General features: G+C 48.8%; 1 protein-coding gene across 1 annotated transcript in view; it reads left to right on the plus strand.

The window, feature by feature from the left end:
- Positions 1 to 9905: 9905 nt before the first annotated feature.
- Positions 9906 to 15982, plus strand: part of gas7a (growth arrest-specific 7a) — a gene marked incomplete at both ends in the record, with an annotated part of 26294 nt that continues 20217 nt past the window's right edge. Inside the window, 2 exons of the mRNA XM_083648569.1 lie at positions 9906 to 10034; positions 15607 to 15696. Coding sequence (XP_083504695.1) covers positions 9906 to 10034; positions 15607 to 15696 — 219 coding nt within the window. The remainder of the gene's footprint in view (positions 10035 to 15606; positions 15697 to 15982) is intronic.

A 15982-nucleotide genomic window follows, 5' to 3' on the forward strand; every position in this document is an offset into this window, starting at 1 on the left:
CCACTCGACTGGACTGGAGCTTTTATTCAACTGGAACACTTGAGACACGTTGGACTAGTTTTATGTTGTTTATCAAAACTATGAAAAATACTATGAATATATTATATCTTTGAAAAACTATGAATATATTATATCTGGACTTTTCTTTCCTTATTTTTCTCCCTTTTACAGTACTTATCTTATTCACCTTCCTGTACTGGACAGTGCTGCCGTGACACCCCAATTTCCCCCGGGCGATCAATAAGTGCAATCTAATGTGCTTGTCAGTGTTGTGTTTTGTTAGCTCAGTGTTTAGCTCTCTCACTCCAAACACTGTGAGCTCTGAGGGGCCCGTTACCATTCCTCCGACTCATCGTCGCCCCTGCTGTCCATTCACACAAAGAGCGGCCTGCAGATCCCCATGCACTTTAATGTGATTATCCTAAACGTCTGGCACCCGGAGGTGGGTTCAGTGGTGTAGGGAGCTTTCTATAAACTGACTTCCTGTAACACACTGTTCACTGACAAGCAATGGGTGCACTATTAATACCATGGCTAATAGGCAGACAACCTTTCATACATGCGCGCGCGGCATGTGTGTGTGTGTGTGTGTGTGTGTATAGGTGTGTATAGGTGTGTGTGTGTGTGTGTGTGTGTGTGTGTGTGTGTGTGTGTGCGCACCTCATTTGGGAAGGAGTCCAGGGGGACAGGAAAGGCTCCTGCGGCACAGGCCGAGGCTTCATCAACAACAGCTCTGGCAGGGGATCTCGGTTCTCCCTGGCTCACAGCCACACACCGGAAGAGAAGGAGAAAAAAAAACACATCTATTTTTACTTAGAGCAGCCACACAACGGTCACTTTGAGTCTTTTCACATTTCACAACCGTGGAGCTAAAAATCACCTCAGAAAGCTGTTACGGAGAGCCAAATGGCAGTGTTGCCAGTGTGTTACTGTGGCGTTAAAATTCACATAATTACGGGTGAGGGCAGCTTGTTGTTTTGAGTCTGAATCATCTACTGGGGAAAAGAGGATGAACCATCGACACTTGTCTTGGACCATATTGTTGACATGACAGTGGGATCGGGAATGACCAGAAGAAAAAAAGAAATAGGGAACTTAATGGCCGAAGTTGCGATGCTGCAGAATGTGCTGGGCAGCCTACACTGCACGCGTACTCCGGGCATGAAAAAGAGAATACAGGATGAATGTGTACCATAAGTGATGAATTCTAATTTGCATGTTAACAGATTTGCGTGACGTGATATACCTTTATGATATACAATTTCCAACTTACAGCTTCTTCAAAGGGCGGCTGTGGCTCAGGAGGTAGAGCGCGTTGTCCGCCAACCAGAAGGTCGGTGGTTCGATCCCCAGCTCCTCCAGTCCGCATGTCAAAGTGTCTTTGGGCAAGACACTGAACCCCAAATTGCTCCCGATGGCTGTGCCAGCACCCTGCGTGGCAGCTGGCTGCCCTCGGTGTGTGAATGGGTGAATGTAGGCACATTGTAAAGCGCTTTGGATAAAAGCGCTATATGAATGCAGTCCATTTACCATTTTCAAAGGATTTTAATCTTTCCATACACACTCATTTGAACAGTGCTTTGGTTTGGATTAACTGGGAATTATTGCCACCAGATTATGTTTGTAAGCGAACTGCCAAAACATATTAGCTAATATAGGCTCCAATATTTCTTTTGGGAGAAGCAGCTTGCTGGGCGTCAGAACTCAACAGCAAAAGAGAGCAACACCAGTTCACCCACAGCTACAGACCTGCTCCACTATGATATGCAGTTGCTTGTGTGAACATGTCTACATAGAGAAACACAATCTATATCCCTCTTTTGTTTTTCAGACAACGCATCACAGAGCTAACCTTCTCCTCCTCACGTTTGGTGTGTTTCAAGTGGTGTTGGACTACTATTCTACAGAAGCCAATAGCGGCCATTGTTGAGCATATGTTTTTTTGGAACGACTTAATTATCTTGTTATTTGGAGAGAACAAATATATGGTGTTGCATTTAGTATACACAACATACACAATGTGCACATGTGTGTTGTATACCAATGCTGCTACCAATTCCGAGTAGGCCTATACCTACCTAGGCCTGGTATCGGCAGTGATACTGGTATCGATTCACACTGTTATTTCACATTAACAGCTCTACAGAAGGCCATACATATGTACAGAAAATGCCCTGGGGTGTATACAGGTGTTGTATAAACACTACATCCTAATCCTATTCACTTAACATATCGACATGTGCTGATTACTTGTCTAGCTGTCCCCTTATCAACTGCACTTATCAACCGCAACTCCAGACAGAGGTGGTAGGCTATAGACGGTTTTCACCAGCTGCAACCCCACAGCACTTCCTTTTTCTCAGCTTCGGTGTTTTATGGCGGTTGGCATCCTTAAATGTTGCATTACCACCACCTACTGAATTGTATCATCTTCACAGTGCTAACTATTTAGTGGCCACTTTCTCAGCTGTTCAGGGGGAAACACTGACACTTCTATTTCTATGTTTTATTTTTGCTATGTAAACGTTTAAATGTAAAGATAGGCCTATGGTGCAATAATGTACTGATAGTCAGCTTACTCTGTAACATGTAGCTTTTATTAGCCTCTCAGGCTAGCTCCGGACCGGACAACAACGCTTCCTACTACCCAGCATACATGCACGTCTTTCCGACAGGGGTGGTTGTTATGGCAACTATCAACAACAACAACTAACTACTAGACATAAAGACCGAAATAGGCTACGTTGTTACTGTGTCTGTCGGAGACACGGCCTAACGTTAACATTTGATATGAGCCGAATATCAGCCTGTGCTCAACTGTATACAGGAAGTAAACCGGATATTCAGGTGGGTTGTGACGGTTGTTATTGTTGTCAAGTTAAAACCGTCTATATGTACAGAAAACTGGGGGGAAAATATATGCTATTGCTGTCATGTATGTTTCTCTTTGAACTCTTTCCTTGTGTCATTCCAGAAACAACATGGCGGCGTCCCTCCTTGTCAGTCGAGGAGCCGCAGAGGCCGCTGGCAAGACACAAGTCCTCACCATATGGTAAAACGGAGCTTGTATTTCCTCTAAGCGTCCCTTCCACATTTCACGGAACATCTTTGGCGCTATCGCCTTAATGAGCAGCTTATAATGTGCCAACATCCTTACTACCAACATCTTCTTAGCAGAGAGCAGATGGCTGTCTTCTGTCTGCTGGCATGTGGCCTAAACACACTTAGAGGTAGGAAAGAAAAGAGTGGTGACAGTCAGCTGGAGGGGGAGATTGTCAGCGTTCGACCCAGACAAGTGTGATCCTCCCGGGGGAGACAGGGAGGTAATGAAGGCCAGGTTTAGATCGGCGCTGCCTGGATATCTACTGCAACCTCTAACCGCTGAATCCCTGGTGCTGTGCAGAGGGAAACCAGGAGACCAGGGGTTGGATTTGCCTGGGCCAGACAGAAAGGCAGAGTGACGCAGCGTCCAGCGGGATACGGTGCTGAGATAAGATGGTGTTTCTCGTAAATCTCTCCTTTCAGATCCTTTACACCCGCCATCACCACTCTGCACTCAACCCCCTGCAAAACATACAATAAGTCAAAGTGTACACACACGCACGCACTTACGCACGCACGCACACACACACACACACACACACACACACACACACACACACACACACGTGCACACACAAACACACTTGAAGGTGCTGTTTGTATCATGTTTATGTCGATAAATCATTACCATAATAATTTTGAGACATTAGTATAATGGCCGTAAACATGAGACCATCACCGTGAGATCTCATAAGATCTCGCGAGAGAATCCAGCTGGCTTGCAAGGTTAAGTAGCTCAGGAGGGTAGAGTTGTCGCTTGGTGATCGGAATTCGGAAGATTACCAGTTCAAGTTAAGTTATCCTTTATTTAACCCCATGGGGAAATGCATCCTCTGCATTTGACCCATCCTCTACTAGGAACCTTCCTAGAACTAGGAGCAGTGGGCAGCCGCAGTGCAGCGCCCGGGGACCAACTCCAGTTCGATTGCCAGTGCCTTGGTCAAGTGCACTGACAGGAGTATTAACCCTAACATACATGTCTTTGACACGAGTATTAACCCTAACATACATGTCTTTGATGGTGGGAGGAAACCGGAGCACCTGGAGTAAACCCACACAAACACAGGGAGAACATGCAAACTCCACACAGAAAGGGCGGGCCTGGGACGGACTGGGGTTTGAACCCGGGACCTTCTTGCTGTGAGGCAACAGTGCTAACCACTGAACCGCTGTGCCGTCTACATGCTAGCCACGTCACTGTCCCCTTGCACAAAATGACCATAAAATATCTGCAGGGGGTTGATAGGGTTGTCGATCAATAATACCAGTGTCTCTCAACAATTACCGGTACTTGGCCAGCTGCTGAGATATCCTGGCTTTCAGAACTCCCTTTCCGGTCTGTAGTCAGATTTGGAACAGAACCTCACCACCCAAACCACTGGAGACACTTCCAACTCCTCAAACGCTTCACAATAGAGGATGTAGAGAGTGACTAGTGCTTCAAAACACTTTAGCTATAAAGGCTAAAAAGCTTAAATCTCAATCCTCAATCAACCTCAATTATTCCAGTGATGCATGCATGCTCTAATTAGCTAGTTTACTCCTCTCTCCTGTGATAATGTGACATTATTATTGATGTCAGTTACAGGCCACCGTATAATCCGTCAGTGTCAGGGATCTGTCGATACTGTTGCAATTCATTTGGTCGTCGATAGAGCTCGATAAAGGCCATAGATGACTTAATGCCCATTTAAACTCAATGAGTGTCACCACCATTTTTTTCACTCTCCTCCATTTTGTGCAGCCTGGTCCTTCTGCAGCCAGTGTCCATATCTGTGACGTGTGTCCTCAGGGGGTCCACACTGTGACGTGTGTCCTCAGGGGGTCCACACTGTGATGTGTGTCCTCAGGTCCTCAGGGGGTCCACACTGTGACGTGTGTCCTCAGGGGGTCCACACTGTGACGTGTGTCCTCAGGGGGTCCACACTGTGACGTGTGTCCTCAGGGGGTCCACACTGTGACGTGTGTCCTCAGGGGGTCCACACTGTGACGTGTGTCCTCAGGGGGTCCACACTGTGACGTGTGTCCTCAGGGGGTCCACACTGTGACGTGTGTCCTCAGGGGGTCCACACTGTGATGTGTGTCCTCAGGTCCTCAGGGGGTCCACACTGTGACGTGTGTCCTCAGGGGGTCCACACTGTGACGTGTGTCCTCAGGGGGTCCACACTGTGACGTGTGTCCTCAGGGGTTCCACACTGTGACGTGTGTCCTCAGGGGTTCCACACTGTGACGTGTGTCCTCAGGGGTTCCACACTGTGACGTGTGTCCTCAGGGGGTCCACACTGTGACGTGTGTCCTCAGGGGTTCCACACTGTGACGTGTGTCCTCAGGGGGTCCTCACTGTGACGTGTGTCCTCAGGGGGTCCACACTGTGACGTGTGTCCTCAGGGGGTCCACACTGTGACGTGTGTCCTCAGGGGGTCCTCACTGTGACGTGTGTCCTCAGGGGTTCCACACTGTGACGTGTGTCCTCAGGGGGTCCTCACTGTGACGTGTGTCCTCAGGGGGTCCTCACTGTGACGTGTGTCCTCAGGGGGTCCACACTGTGACGTGTGTCCTCAGGGGGTCCACACTGTGACGTGTGTCCTCAGGGGGTCCACACTGTGACGTGTGTCCTCAGGGGGTCCACACTGTGACGTGTGTCCTCAGGGGGTCCTCACTGTGACGTGTGTCCTCAGGGGGTCCACACTGTGACGTGTGTCCTCAGGGGGTCCACACTGTGACGTGTGTCCTCAGGGGGTCCACACTGTGACGTGTGTCCTCAGGGGTTCCACACTGTGACGTGTGTCCTCAGGGGGTCCTCACTGTGACGTGTGTCCTCAGGGGGTCCTCACTGTGACGTGTGTCCTCAGGGGGTCCACACTGTGACGTGTGTCCTCAGGGGGTCCACACTGTGACGTGTGTCCTCAGGGGGTCCACACTGTGACGTGTGTCCTCAGGGGGTCCTCACTGTGACGTGTGTCCTCAGGGGGTCCACACTGTGACGTGTGTCCTCAGGGGGTCCACACTGTGACGTGTGTCCTCAGGGGGTCCACACTGTGACGTGTGTCCTCAGGGGGTCCACACTGTGACGTGTGTCCTCAGGGGGTCCACACTGCCAAGCTCACATGTGTTTACTTTCAGCTGGAGATGGGCCCGTTTGATATGCGACGAGCGGACAGCCCATGAATCACAGGCCATGAAGTACCATTAGTGGCCTGTAGGACGAAACCGGAGACATTATTGCTGCCGAACCGGGCTGTGAGATAACCCCCAGGCCAGTCTCATTAATGGCGTCCCTACAGTATGTGCTCACATATGGCTCTGGAGGAGAGGGGGAGGTATGGAGCACCTACCCGGAATAAGCAGCAGTCATTTCCCCAAGAGAGTAGTAAGGACGACACACGCAGCCTTTGAGATCCCCCGTAGCATAAACAAGACGCTGTGCGGAAAGCCCGTCGCTTTGGTGCGAGGGCGAGCAAATGGCTTTGTGTCTGCAAGATGAATGAGGAGACATGGCGGCCCACTGTGAACACGCAGACTACTGCTCGGATCCCCCGGTATGAAGACGTGACGGCAGTCACATTACAAGCTCCTGGGTACAATGTGACCTTTTCACTATAATTGAGTCATACACTTGCCTCTCAAATTTTCAATTGCTTTCTCGGCCGCCTGCTCATTATTGTCAAGTTGTTGGACACAAATAAGCCTTCATCTGTCAATCTTTTCAATAACGGACATATAATCTTATATATAGCGGTGTGTGTTTGTCCCCAGCCAATGGAGGATGTCACAGCAGTAAAAAGGCCAACCAGCCCACAGAGATCACTGATGTTCTTCTAAGGAGAGCCACCATGGATAAACAGGTATGGCTTGAGCCAAAATAGACTATTAAAGTGATGGTGACCTATGGTAGTACTTCGGGTTGTGTAGCTTCCTGGATATGATAAAAACGCCAAATCTACAATGACCTGTTATCGGTTGCTCATAAACTATATATATATATATATATATATATATATATATATATATATATATATATATATGTACACACATATATGTACACACTCTTTTTTTACACTATTTTCTACTTTACACACTACTAACGCACATTAATTGATTTTATTTGGATGTACAGTGAGCAGCATGTCCTTGATAGCAAATCAATCCACGAGCAGATCCTACATTCTGCTGCACTGGGCTGCTTATAGCAGAGTCACCAGCTCCACAACACCTGTGCTTTCTCCTATCCATTCTGCTGCACTGGGCTGCTTATAGACAGTTTTAACTTGACAACAAAAACATTCTAAATTGAACCCCCGCTCACTTCCTGTTGCAGTGTTTGCTATGGACATAAAAGAAAAAAAAACATTCAGGTGCAGGACTGACCATTCTGTGAAAACCGTCTATACAGCTGAGCAGCGAAAACAAAAGTAACGATGTCGAGTGAATATTTCTGCAGTTTGCCGAATGCGGAGAAAAAGGAACTGCTGTGGGGTTGCGCTCTGGTGAAAACCGTCTATAGCAGAGACACCAGCTCCATAACACCTGTGCTTTCTCTTATGCATTCTGCTGTACTGGGCTGCTTATAGCAGAGACACCAGCTCCACAACACCTGTGCTTTCTCCTATGCAGCATTTTCCATTCATGATCCACTTAGCACTATTTCCGCGGGATAAAGCTGCCGCGCTCTGTCCAATGAAGCCGGGGCCCCTCCCATACTGTAGCACCGCTGAACCCGGGCCAACACCGACTACGTGCCAAGCCATGTGACTTAATTAGGAGTCAGCTGAGGGCATAGCGTGTCATCACCATCGCCCAGCCGAGGAGAGGAGAGACAGGTGGACGGATGGACAGACAGCTGGGCCATATGGACAACTGAGACTTGGACTACACATCTCGCAGATTTCCTCGGCTGTTGAAAGGAGGCCAGCCAATATACTGTAGCCTATAAGCTCACGGCTGGGGAACGCCCGGGGCCGGGGACCAGTACGCCGGCTGGACCGCCACACCCGTCCCGGCAGCTCGCACGGGCGAACGCGCTGGTCAGTGCGCTGCCCGTCGCCATGTTGTGTACCACGAAGGTGAGCGCGAGAGTCAGTGACGCATTGCATCGCACGGTGGCATCTTCAAAGGGTTTGTACTGGCTTGTGTTGGTGTTGTTGGTGTTGCCCCGTGCAGGTGGACGTTGTAATGAGGGTGCAGAGAGCTGCTGCTGCCCCCTGTGGCGATCACGTGCGCCGTACAGTAGCTGCTCCGCTTCACTCTGGCGTGGGTTTGCCGCCGCCTCGGGTGTAATGCTGTCATGTGAGAAAGATGATAACGATGTAGCTAGCACACACACACACACACACACGCACACACACACACACACACACACACACACACACACACACACACACACACACACACACACACGTACTAACATGCACAGACGCTGTACACACATGCATGCTAGCACAGAGGCGTGCACGCACATAGACATAGGCGGACAGAGATAATAATCAAGTTGTCACGTTATCTGTACCTCACTAACATGCATCCCTCTGTACATTTTAACCCCTTGTACCGACTGCCTCCACTCTTCACACAATATATTCTCTCTCTCTCTCTTTCCCCCTCTCTCTCTCTCACTCACACACTCACACACTCACACACACACACACACACACACACACACACACACACACACACACACACACACACACACACACACACCTCTAAAACACATCTTTCCAAACACCACACATTCATAAATACACACTCAGGGAAGCTGCATTTCATTGGCTTCTCCCCTCTCTCTCCTCCCCCGCTCCGCCAACGCCCCCCCACCAATCGTAATTAGTCCTTTAGAGATCATCATTCGACCATTTCCATCAAAGCACCACCCGCCCCTGCTCCCTCCTCCCTCCTCCCTGCTCCCTCCTCCCTGCTCCCTCCTCCCTCCTCCCTCCTCCCTCCTCCCTGCTCCCTGCTCCCTGCTCCCTGCTCCCTCCTCCCTCTATCTGGCTCTCTGGAGAGACGGAACAGGCAGGGAGGTATGGCGAGGATCATGTAAATACCCCCCCCCCCCATATTCCTCCCCCCTCTCCCTACTCTTACTCTCTCTCTCTCCTGTCTCTGTCTTTCTCCTTCCTCTCGCACCTCCCTCTCTCTCCCTCCCTCCCTCTCTCTCTCTCTCTCTCTCTCTCTCTCATTCCGTCCATGTGGCGCCTCAGTGGTCTCTCTGCATGGGGTGAGGGAGGGGGGGGGTGTTATAAAAAGCCCCTTGCAGGCAGCATCCTTCTCCCTCCAGCCTTCAACCTAAAAAAACAACTTGTGTGTGACAGTGGCTTAACCGGAGGCGGAGCCTCGTCACGCTCCCAGCAGGGCGGCGACTGAGCACCACCACCCCTCACCTCAGCCCCCATCCCCAAACACCCCCCCTCCACACACACACACACACACACACACACACACACACACACACACACACACACACACACACACACACACACACACACACACATCACACTGCTCTCTCCTCCTCCATCCTCACACATGCACACACCCCTTCATCCCTCCTCCCCCCTCCCCCCTGCAAGGCGACTCCACTCTCCTCTCACTCTGTATCTTGGCAGCGCAGGCTGTGAGACTGAAGGCAGCCTCAGTGAGCAGCGGACAGAGAGAGAAAGAGAGAGTGAGAGAGAGAGACAGAGAGAGACAGAGAGATAGAGAGAGAGAGAGAGAGAGAGAGAGACAGAGAGAGAGACAGAGAGAGAGAGAGAGTGAGAGAGAGAGAGAGGCTTTCCCAGAATAGAGGAGCAGGAGGAGGAGAGAGAGGGATGATGATGGAGGCCAGCTTTGACACCGAGGAGAGTTTTGACGATCCCTCCTGTCTCGCCCCGCAGCCCCCCGGCTCCGTGTCGCCGGCCAAGCGGCAGATCAGGGAGGTCAAGGAGACCAAGATCACTGTGAGTACCTCAGAACTCCAACTCCATCCTCCACCTCCCTCTCTCTCTCTCTCTCTCTGTCCACTTCTGTTGTCTCTCTCTCTCTCTCTCTCTCTCTCTCTCTCTCTCTCTCCATCCTCTGAAGGAGAATCTGATGTAGCGGAAACTTAATGTCTAATGTGTGTTTTCTTTTTGCATCATCTGCTAACACCATCTTGACGCTCACACACCTCTCTCCAGCACACAACAGTAAATCATAATGCATTGTGGGTCCTCGTGGAGAGTGTCTGTGGCGTAGTGTGGGGAACCCTCCATAGACCTCCTATTAGTCTCAATGAAGGAGCCGTCCAGGAGTCTCTCGCTAATCTTTAGCCCCCGGATCAACTGGATTTGCTCCACCGTATTGATCCTGCTGGCTTCTCCAACACCTGTCGGAGATGCATTAATTTATACTCTCAACACGCACCTGTGTTTCTTCGCCCCCCTCTCCCCCCCCCTCCTCTCAGTTTGCAGAAGCAGACTTTGAGCAAGAGTAAGACACCAGGTAGCCTTGCTGTCATCTTCACTGTATCGCTGTAGCTTTGAAATGCCTGAAAAGCAGAACACCTTTGTAGTTTCCTGCAAGACAGCTGGGAGTATTTTTAGAATCATCCTGTCCTGCGCCTGTCAGAAAACGAAGTCGTCTTGATCTCCAACACTGGAGGCAGCCCTCCACCTCCCCAAATGTGTCTCCACAGACGAATGTGCAGGGCATTGCAGGTCACACAGCACTGCGGTTGTCAGCGAGCTAGTGTCGACAAAGTAAGCACTTGTGTGCACAAACAGCTCTCTTGTTTGTGCTTATAGGAAGAAAGCATTCTGGCTCCACACACTCTTCTGTAGTTATGCGTGCACAATCACAACGATCACTGATTACACCGAGCACATTTTCCAACAAAGGCGACAAAAATGTGCATCAATCGTCAGCAGCATAATATTTCAGATTGAGGTAAAAAAAAAAAAAAAAATCGCTTTGTCTCAAGTTGGCCCTGACAGTGGCTCTGGTTATGTAATCTGGTGGTCCATAGTGATGACTGTAGGAGGAGAGGAGGCGAGGAGAACGTGTGATGGAGATGGTGGCGCTCATGTGCTGGGCAGACAGAGGTGGTTTTGTGCTGCTCGGTGGAGCTCGCTGACCTGCTGCAGCCACGGGAGCCGTCACTCTGCCTATTGTGAGAAGCCACAGACCTGCGAGAGATGCAGCAAGTCCAGTTTCCATGGTGACAAAAGCAATACGCACTGATTAATGGCTGTTGAGACGGAACACACCAGGAGAGGGGAAAACCATTCACATATTCACTGAATACATATCATGCGTGTCGAGTTTTTTCTTCTTCTTCTTCTTTCTTCTTTTCATTTTCAAAGGCTTTCACCGCTCATATGTCAAAATTCTTGACAACAATTTCCCTTCACTAGTAGCCCATGAATTCCAATGTAGTGCTGCTGAGCCATTACGTCACTTGGCAAGCAGTTTTCTATTTTAGCACAATGCATTGTGCAAAAACGCCTTCTGAAAATATAAAGACGGTAGTTCAACATAATTTGACATATTTTCCCACATCATTTAAATGTAACCAGGCTTCATGCACGGCTAAATATTTCTGTTGCAGTTGAGTAATAATATTAAAACAGGTGTCAGCAGCTGAATCCGTAGCTACTGTATGTGACTGTGTGTCCATGACGTCAGTCCAGAAAGGTGTCTTTTTGTTTGCCATGGTGCGCCTCGCGTTACACAACCCTCTCTACAGCCCTGCCGTTGTCATGGAGACGCGCACATCCATAACTGGTAGCAACATGGACACCGAGGGCTCCTGCATCAGATAGGAAGAAGAAGCTGTAACCTTGTGTTCACCTTGCCTTCTCCATCCTGATGATGTGTGAACGTGAGCGATATACGCAGCCATCCGATCGAATGCCTCAATGTTTTCCACCTTGTTGAACATTCCCTCACGTGTGGTACCGTTCGACTTGTTGCTGTGCTCAGTTCAGTGTCGACTCAGTGAACAGCAGCTTGGGACGAGAGTGTCCTCTGGCTTCGGAGGGGGTCGTTTTGACTGGACTCTTCCCGGAGCGGAGAGTCAAACAGTATTAGCTGATGTAAAAATGTATCACAAAATAAAGGACCCGGGGGAGGAGAAATGGCAACAGTGAGAATAGTGAGGACGTCTCCGATTGTTTTGTTGTGGAGGAGGAGGGGGGTTAGGATGGGGTGTGGGGAAGGGGGGGGGGGGGTACTTTACAGCAAAAGTAATTTGTCGCTTAGCAACAGTGGTGGAGCACACTCTCATTCACTATAGCTGAAATGTTCAGTGCTTTGCTTAGAAATGGGTGAGAGAGAGAGTGAGTGACGTGGAATTATTTGTTACAGAGTGGTTTGTTTGCCTGCCAAAACCATCATTTTCATGTGTCTCATGGGCCATTTATTCTCAGAGTCATGTAATATTTCTGTCTATTCAGCAAAACGACAATAACAAAGAGGGGGGGGGGGAGTATAATGAACCATAGCCTCTAGCTTGCTTACGAAACCCCCATGAGAGCAGCATTGTTTATGGATCCTGAATGGGGACAAAAATGTCCTGATTCACTCTACATTGTAGAGTCTACAAGTCATAATGTGTCATATAAATGACACAGGCATGGGAGTCTGTCTGGACTCCCAAAGCCTTTTAAAATACTGTACGTTTGCAACACACCTCCATCAGAACGGCTCGATAGATCCTCCAATGGATTTATTACCCCGCCAGTGTCATCAAGGTAATCTATATTAATATTTCAATGCTAACCCCGGAGCACCTCACTAAGCATCCATAAAGGAGAAGTGACTGTGAGGCGAGACAGCCTTGCTTTGAGATAAATGGTCTCATTTTCTTCTGGATGTGAGAGGGAGATAAACAACCATCATGATCGATGGGAGGCCGGTGTAATGGAAAATCTGGTGCCCATGACAATCAGGGTGATCTCTCAGGCAGAAAATGAACAAAGTGACTGGTCGGCGCGCGGAGTAAATCACACCCACCATTTCTTTAAGATTAGGAAGTCTAATACCGCATGTTCATGTAATGTGTGCGTTTCTATTGTTTTTTTTGCGTCTGGTTTTCTGCAGCGATGTTTCTATTTGTTTTGTTTCTTACCATATGAGCGAATCTATCTGAATGGTAAGCAGCTCGCCCCCTCTCTGGGGGTTTAGTGAACATACACCTTTCTAGATGAGAGGAAAAACACATTACTCGTCCCGCCGTGTCTGCAGTTGTTTGCGGATCCTATTCAAAGCCAGTGGTGCAGAGGCAGTGTCGAGGATGAGGAGGTCGCGTCAGCTTTTTCATCCTCAATTTGTTTCATGGTTAAATCTGCACTAAGCAAGATTATTTTTTAATGTAGAAATACAAACATCGTATCCTGCTAAATCACTAGAGGATCACTAGAGGAGAGATCCACGAAATGAGCTGCTGTAGATTCATTACCCAAATTAAATTCTGGTGCTGAGTGTGGACACTTCTCGTCTCTTTGGTGCAGTATCTTTGGTAAAGCATCACAAACTGGCTGCTTGGTACTGTAAACATGTGCATAGCAGTTTGATGACATGACCTTACAGGAATTCTGGGTATTGAAGTTCAAATGATTCAAACACCTGGGCGTCTGGGTAGTGCAGCGGTACATTTCTTGCCTACCATCTCGAAGGTCACAGGTTCGAGCCCCGGTGTTACCCCCGCGGCTTGGTCGGGTGTTGTATACAGGCACAATTGGCCGTGTCTGCAGGTGGGAAGCCAGAATAGGGGTATATATCCTGGTCACGTGCCTTGTCTGGTCGGTCAGGGTGCCTGTCTGGGGGGAGGGGAACTGGGGGGGAAATAGCGTCATCTATCTTCTCATGCGCTACGTCCTGCCGGTGAAACTCCTGTCCTGTCAGCTGAAAAGAAGCGGCTGGCGACTGCACATGTATCGGAGGAAGCACTCTCTCCCTAGATCAGCAGAGGGGGCGGAGCAACGACCGGCAGCAGGTGGAATTGGCCAAGTACAATTGGGGAGAAAATGGGAAATCTGACAAAGAAAAGGGGGAAGAAAAGATTCAAACACCAACAACCTGCAGATTTGCCCCGATGCAGCATTCAATACTACAAATATGTGACCTTTCTTCATTTTTTATATCGATCTTCAATTTGCAGTGAAAAGAATCATGCAATTCAATTCAGTCACTTTGAAACACATTCGAAACGTGTGTATTTGAGGCCATTAAATACACCTGGCATTAACATGTGTTTTCTGCCATCAGATGGCAATCAGATTGTGCTTGACCACTTGAAAGTACAGGTGTAAACGCCCCCAAAACACATTAAAGAAGAATTGCAATCTGATCGGCCAAACCACCTCCGGAGGTGGTCAGGAATGCATTGTGCACACATTGAACACAAGTGTAAATGCAATGTGCCCTCTCAATCTGGATACAGCAACTGCATGCGGATTGAGAGGACAACCATTTTGGGTGTTAATATGTTATCTGGATGTTATTTGGATAAGGAAAAACGCATGTTAACGCCAGGTGTAAATTAAATCAGGCTAATGTTGTCAAGCACAATCTGATTGCAATCTGATGGCAGAAAATGCATGTTAATGCCAGGTGTAAATGGCCTGTAAACTGAGTAGTAGCTACAGTACTGTGATGGGCTCATGTTATAAATATTGTATGTTTTTCGTGCATGTGTGTGCGTGTGCATGTGCGTGTGTGTGTGTGTGTGTGTGTGTGTGTGTGTTTGTGTGTGTTTGTTGCTGAAACAGCAGGTCTGGATGCCCATGTACTGTTTGCAGCAGCGGCTGACATGGCACGGAGGGTACCTCGTTGTGCCAGGAGGGAGGGCTCACTGTGTGTGTGTGTGTGTGTGTGTGTGTGTGTGTGCGTGCGTGTGTGTGTGTGCGTGTGTGTGCGTGTGTGTGCGTGTGCGTGCGTGTGTGTGTGAAGGGAGGGCTCACAGATGGTGAACATGACATAATTGCAGATCTAACAGTAATTGAAGACGCTGTGGAGCAGCGAGTGTGTACTCAGTCTGAGGGCCGGCGGTGTTTATCTGCAACACCACAAATTCCCCAGTGTATAAAGTCCATTGATTTGATTTGATGTGATGGAGGTAATTGAGAGGGGTTTTTGTGTTTTGTGGGGGTGGGGGTACTCTCTCTCTCTCTCTCTCTCTCTCTCTCTCTCTCTCTCCACCCCGCTCTCTCTCTCTCTCTCTCCGTGGACGCCCATAAGGTCACCTTCTGGATGACCAACAGCGTCGCCACATTTGTATGTTTACTCATGCCTGACCTTTTCCCTCTCATCAGCATCAGCCCAATGCAGCGCGGGCCTGCAGCCTCGCTCTGAAAAGCACATGAGCCTAAATTACAACAACTTCCACAGACTCCACTCGCCATGTCCTCCTCAGACTAGCGCAATCCCCAGTAAATGTCAGACAGGTTCACACACAGCCTCGGCGCCTCTCTGCCCGTTTGTCGCCGTTTTGAAAACGCAATCACATCGTTGTTTTTCCTCATCTCGGTGTTTCTCCTCTTTTTGTTTCAGATCAATTGCGTCACGTTTCCTCTGCCTGGAGAAGCACCGGAACAGCAGCTTCTGAAGCCCAATGACTGGAGCTACTGTGATTACTTCTGGGTAAGACGCGCTCACAGACGAGCCAATATCAATTAGCCCTTCTATTCTTCACAGTGGAATGAGCTGATAATGATCCGATAGCTCGTTATTTACCTGTGCACAGCATCTGAAACTATCCATGGTGCTGTATTGATGAAAGAACCTACTGAATGTAGATAGGAGGGGAAAGGGTTCCAGATGGTACAGTGTGACACCTTCTGATCTTTGGTTGAATTAATTAAGACCCACAGAACTACCAAAATCTGAACAATTTCAGATTATTATTCTTTTTGTACGTTTTTTTTTG

This window comes from Poromitra crassiceps (genome assembly GCF_964638095.1).
Source record: "Poromitra crassiceps genome assembly, chromosome: 13".
In the NCBI taxonomy this organism is placed as follows: Eukaryota; Metazoa; Chordata; class Actinopteri; order Beryciformes; family Melamphaidae; genus Poromitra; species Poromitra crassiceps.